This window comes from Diaphorina citri, unplaced genomic scaffold, assembly GCF_000475195.1.
Source record: "Diaphorina citri unplaced genomic scaffold, Diaci psyllid genome assembly version 1.1 scaffold2061, whole genome shotgun sequence".
NCBI lineage: Eukaryota > Metazoa > Arthropoda > Insecta > Hemiptera > Psyllidae > Diaphorina > Diaphorina citri.
In genome coordinates, this window is record NW_007379486.1 from 21,765 (window position 1) to 28,065 (window position 6,301).

At 37.9% G+C, this 6,301-nt stretch overlaps 2 protein-coding genes across 2 annotated transcripts; one reads left to right on the forward strand and one right to left on the reverse strand.

Moving 5' to 3' along the window:
• Positions 1 to 182: 182 nt before the first annotated feature.
• On the reverse strand, positions 183 to 2,284 carry LOC103518064 (probable 39S ribosomal protein L45, mitochondrial). The gene is made up of 3 exons (XM_026829963.1): positions 2,270 to 2,284; positions 807 to 923; positions 183 to 440 (listed from the first exon to the last, which is right to left on the reverse strand). Exons 2-3 carry the CDS (start codon positions 903 to 905, stop codon positions 183 to 185), a joined length of 357 nt encoding a protein of 118 aa, XP_026685764.1. The 5' UTR covers positions 906 to 923; positions 2,270 to 2,284.
• Positions 2,285 to 3,092: 808 nt separating this feature from the next.
• LOC103518065 (UPF0692 protein C19orf54) lies at positions 3,093 to 5,065 on the forward strand (the record flags this gene model as incomplete). The annotated part of the gene is given in 5 exon segments (XM_008483121.2): positions 3,093 to 3,154; positions 3,335 to 3,720; positions 3,966 to 4,220; positions 4,496 to 4,573; positions 5,014 to 5,065. Coding segments are annotated over 4 exon segments (720 nt in total).
• Between the last annotated feature and the right edge of the window lie 1,236 nt (positions 5,066 to 6,301).

The following is a 6,301-nucleotide window of genomic DNA, read 5'->3' on the forward strand; positions in this document are numbered from 1 at the left end:
CTCTTCCGATCTACTTCAACCCCACTGGGAATTGAACCCAGTACCTCCGATATGCAATAATAGTGTGATACCCACTTGGCCACGGAGGCTACTCTGTATTTTAAACAAAGAAAAAAAAATCTTTGACTCTGTTGGGAATCAAACCTGGAATCTCCAGGGTGGAAGCCCAGTGTGATACCCACTCATCCACAGAGGTTGCCACACAATATATACATGGTCAAACTTACTGCTGAATTTATAGCTGAAATTTTGCCGTCACCTTCTGGTGGCACATACTGCTCAAAAGTATCCGAGCTAGAAGAGATGTAGAAGTATCGTTCTTTCCACACACGTGTTGGCTGCACTCCATTCTCTTTGAAGTAAGTCCTAACCTCTTCGGGTGTCATTTCTGAGAGGCTCTTCTCTTTCTTGTGGTAATCAGGAAGCTCCACAGGTGCAAACTAAAATGAAAAAATTCCAAATATTGATAAAAAAAAATTGTGTGGCCACACACTAATACATGTAAAAAATAAAATAATAATAAAAAATCATGAACAATACTATAGCTTAATCTTAAACATTGATAGACAATAACCATCAGATATAATAATGATACCTACATTATAATTATTAAATCTTACTGTACAGTATTAAAAATAATAATAAATAGAAAGTAAAAATCAATAGACAATGTAGAGTGAATTTTGCCAGTAGCAATACATAGTATATTTAATGCACCAAGTCTTTTGTAAAGTGAAAACTTGCAAAACTTTGCATGGTTTCCATTTCTCAATGGATAATATTAGCTACCTAGTGTTTTTGCTTACCTTTTTGGCTCTGAACCATTTCCACTTGGGATTCCAATGCTTCTGAATGTTCCTCTTTTGGATGAGCGTGACAATTGCCGGAGTTACTGTGTTTTTCATTAATCTTGAGCAGAGAGTCTGGAAAAGATAAAATCCCATGAAACACTATGACATTTTAGAGCCTAATTCAACTTTTCTGTATTCCAGCATTTTAAAGGAAAGTAGTACTTTCTAAGTATGTGTCCACAACAAGTAAGTCTCTTAGGACTAACCTGATAATGTATGGCAGCAATAATAAGTCTCTCAGGCGACCCGTCAGGCCTACCTAATAGTGAAAGGCCGGCCTAACAGCACTGTTAATCCTGTCTAAATCAAATGGAACTTAACAAGCCTTTGAGGGGCTGAAAAATATTGGTGAAATCCAGCCTTACGGCTGAAAAAAAAAAATCTCTTCATTTCTGTCAGCAGCCGTTGCGCGTCGTGGCTGAGTGGGTATCACACTAGGCTAGGCTTGCACTTCGGAAGTCCTCACGCTACGCTACTGAGAACGCCGCGTTTTGTATAACTAATCTTTACCCAAGTATTACCTATTTTATTGATATTAAGTACAAACTTTATTCACACAAATTATTTTACACATTAGGTAGTCTATATTACTCTACCTAAATATGTGACATTTGTGACAAACTAGTTAATTATTTTATCTAAACTTTATTCACACAAATTATTTTACACATTAGGTAGTTTACCCTACCTATGTGACAAACCAGATGGCTAATTATATAATTATTTTATTTTATCTTTTACGTTAGTACCTATTTTCTATTCTAAATTTAAATAAATACTATTTATTCGTTGTTACCAATTTTACCGGAAAATTCTTTCTTACTTTTATTTACGGGACTTTTTATTGGGAACGATTGTTGAGGACTAAGCTCAGAGAATCACTGCTCTGATCCTAGAATACAATTAAAACTTTTTCCAAGGGGTTTGATGGTAGCGCATCTGCCTCATAAGCGCTAGGCCGCAGGTTCGATTCCCGCTCGGGCGGATTTTATCCTGACCGGATAATGTTCGTTCTCGGAACGGCTGACTTTCTCCTATCCTTTCTTCTCTCTTCCTTTTCGTGGCGATAAGACCTTAGCAGTTACGGTTTCCTTTATCAAACCTCTTTAAATAAAAGAATTGTTCTAAGAAAAATTAATAACCAGACTTCTTTGTGGGAAATAATGTTAATACATAGAATGTCTAATATAAACCGAACCAATAAGTGACCATAGACCCCTGCCGAAACCATTGACCTTTGCACCAGAGTGTCCACAATGGAGCCTGGAACCTCCCTCTATTTTGTTAATTAGCATAGTTTGTTTAATTTCTCTTGGGTTGGGACTATGGTCGATTCTCCGTTTTGGACGCCTACTAAGTTTCTATTAATACCATGGCACTATCTGAGGGTGTTCAAAAGTTTACTGGGCAACTCTTACCTGACATTGTAATGCAGCTAATCCTGGTTGTTAAGATTTCACTTTAAATTCATGGGCATTGCCCTGAGTGATCGGTAATATTTTGGTGACTTTACCGAAGATTCGTTCGAACATTTCATAGGGTTCCTTAGTGACCATGGTACCGTGGGTGGGATCCACACTCCCCACCCGTCTACGCCTCGTGTTTCTCACCACATAATCATACAGCTCATCCGATAGGGTGGGGGTGAGGGTGATGTTAGCTAGGGTCGTGCTGGTCGTGGGGGTGCGCGGGAGCATAGATGTGACGATCGGACATTTCCGCCTGGAATCGGGAGAAGTTCGAGTGAGTTCGGTAGTTAAAATAATAATAGTTATATAGTGACGGGGTTGGTTTGTACCCTCCATTTGGAGACAAGATACCCGCCTTCTCACATTAACCTCACCTAGCCTGAGTGGGGTCGGGAAAAGCCAGCAGGGCGCGATGGCCCTGATGGTCACACACTCAAAGAAGTTCGAGTGAGTTCGGTAGTTAAAATAATCTTATATTATAAGAACGAGATCCATTCACTCATTCACATTTCACAGTTCACACACTGATCGCTCTATCTCTAGAACCACAACACCTAGAAAGCTGAAATTTGGTAGGAATATTCCTTTTATGGTCTAGGTGTGCAATAAGAAAGGATTTTGCGAAAATCTAAACCGATCCTGAGATATGATCAATTTTTGATCGCTAAAATCACCATAAGAAATACACAGAGTGCAAAGACTGCGGGAGAGAAAACTTTTCCTCGCTCCCCTAATATTTGAGTTTCGTTTATGTTTTTAGTTTGACAACGAGTGTCTCACTACAGATAAATGTGTGTCAAGAATTTGGATTTAGCTTATCTTGATATCTCATAGGTATGTATGCCAGTGGATAAATTCATTGTACCTATTTTATGTTAGTGTTAGCAAACTTTAATAAATGTAAATTTGAACAGAAACATTCTTCTTTTTTCAAGAGGAAAAAATATTTCTAGTTGCAAGTAAAATTTGTACTTACCACTTACCTACCTACTTGTTTTTCTTTCTTTATTTCAGATCAAACCTCGTGAAATATATCTAATGTAGAACCAAGTATCATTTCATTTGATGATAAGGACTCCAACATTTCTGGTTCCTGAAACTTTTTCAATGTCTTTCCAAAGTTCTGAGAGTGCTTTGAATTCACAAAGCAAACCACCCCCTCCTCCTCCATTTCACCCTTTGTCCATGAGTCAAATACCCCCACCCCCAATGTTACCAGTGGAACCTATTCACACAGATTCAAGTTCCACTAAAGAAAACATTCCATATGTAAACAAACAAGATTTATACAACATAGTTTACAGAGATGTTCTACGAAAATGTGATATTTTAAATATAGGATGCTACGAAAATAAAGTATGGATGAACCCTGTATACCCATGTCTGCAAGTGGGCCCAACGTAAGTAACCACACAAACTATCTCTCCTTTAGTTATTGTTCAAGTCAACATAGGAAACCGGAAACCCTCATAGGTAAATCTTAGAGCTGTGAGTGTTCATCTCTTGTTGCTTCATCTCACAGATATCACAACTCCAAGCAACTTAAAATCTCATTAGTAGTTTAATTTGTTTGTTTCTTTGTTTTTTTTTTTTTTTTCAATTTAAGTATTTCACATCCCCACATGACATGTTTGAAATATTTCAGATGTGGTCTGGCAGTGATTTGCATGTTAGCAAACAGTATGGGCAAACAATTACAACTAGCAGATCTCCTGTTTGTAAGTCAAGCTTGTGGTTTTACCAAGCAAGGTGAAATGTTCTCTGTTGCCAATTTGAAATCTCTGTGTAATCAAGTGCTTGGATCAAACCAACTCATTATCCATCATGGAACCCAAGGACTTGAGAAAGATAGGAAGTTTATTGCGGACCACCTCAAAACAGGAGCTGTAGCTTTCATACCGTATCCTTTATAAGAAGGTTTATTTAAAGCAAGGATACCAAGTTAGGTATTGGGTGATAGAGAACAACAACATATAAATTTCAGAGATTGAGAAAATAATAGGCCAAACATGGAATAATTTTGTTTAAAGACCCCCAGTACAATAGCAAAGGGAAAAAACCTAGGTACCTTATTATAAACCTTTTTTTTTTTTACTTAAATGGTACATACGGGTACTTCAGTAGTTAGTTCTTAAATATTTTTCCTCAACATTCTCCTCACCAATCTACTCTCAGGTATGATGCTGACTACAATCATGATTGTTCTGTGTTCCCAAGAATCCCACGAACTGTTTGTGGTAATATTCTAGAACAGTGCTTCTTAATTGGTGTTCCAGCTGACGGCAAGGGTTCCGCGAGATATTTTGGAAAAATTATACACTAGATAAAATGCAGTTTCAAAACGACCATCTTAGACTAGGTAGGTATTTCATCTTATACAGCTTTTTTTTAGAGGTTTGATACGTAAAAAAATCCATTGGACACAGCTCAAGAGTAGCACGAATAAGACACACTTGGCCATGACCGATATTTTCCCTCTTGGTCAGAACCAGTAGAAGTAGGACGGATAAAAGGATAAGACACTTACCCATGACCGAGTACGGATGAATCCTGGTCGGCCGGACGCCCTTGGATTTCTTGTTGGCTTTGATCCCCTGGTTGTTAAGATTTCAACTTAAATTCATGGGCCCTGAGTGATCGGTAATATTTTGGTGACTTTACCGAAGATTCGTTCGAACATTTGCATTCACCAGAAACAAGAACGTGAATGACATGAGTAATGATAAGACATCAATACAACCGTAAAGTTTTTTTTATGAATAACAAGTAGAAGGAACTGATTTTTCTTACTATGCAATTAAAGAGAAAATTAATCAAGTAGACGCAAATGCCAGATGATCGACCATCGCTCGATGATCAATCGACGGCCGTCGTCTATGTGTGGACAGGTGGACACAGCTTAAAAATCTACTCACTGTATTTCCTGCATTTTCAGGACGGTTTCCAATGTACCAGGTGTATTTTCCGGTGGGGATGCCCTTGGAACTTTTGAAATATGCTGAAAACTTTTTTGCAGTTTACAAAGTCACGTATCTTGTTCGTTATTTCGACGACCGTCGACTATGTGTGGACAGGTGGACACAGCTTAAAAATCTACTCACTGTATTTCCTGCATTTTCAGCACGGTTTCCAATGTACCAGGTCTATTTTCCGGTGGGGATGCCCTTGGAACTTTTGAAATATGCTGAAAACTTTTTTGCAGTTTACAAAGTCACGTATCTTGTTCGTTATTACTTATTTCATATGGAAACTCAGAACTAAGAAGAATTACTTTGTAAACTACATGATTTTGATTCGCGTCTGAATTACTACTGAGGTGTTGATGAGAAATGTTCTCTGGCATTTGCGTCTACTTGATTAATTTTCTCTTTAATTGCATAGTAAGAAAAATCAGTTCCTTCTACTTGTTATTCATAAAAAAAAAACCCTACGGTTGTATTGATGTCTTATCATTACTCATGTCATTCACGTTCTTGTGTCTGGTGAATGTTTGCTCTTCCCTTGGACCCTACGGTTGTATTGATGTCTTATCATTACTCATGTCATTCACGTTCTTGTGTCTGGTGAATGTTTGCTCTTCCCTTGGAATTTGCTTTTACGTGTCTGGCGACATTCTGATGAATGTTAGTTTACGTTTACCCAGCGTCAGCTGGAATTTGTTTTTACGTGTCTGGCGACATTCTGATGAATGTTAGTTTACGTTTACCCAGCGTCAGCTTTGAAAATACCCTTATTGTATTTGATCCTAACACTAACCTCCCCCACTCCCCTTGAAAGCTAGGGCATTCCTGTAAAAATTAGCTAGCAAGATGACGAAATGACATTTGTTTACTGGTAGGTAAATTCCCCGTTTATTTACAAACTCCATGTGCAAAAATAAATTGCAAGCTGTTGGTAATAAAGTCGTATCTACATTGCTATCAGTCATAGTAATCATAGTAACCCATAGGTGGCGGTGTTGTAATATTAATGATAACAAAA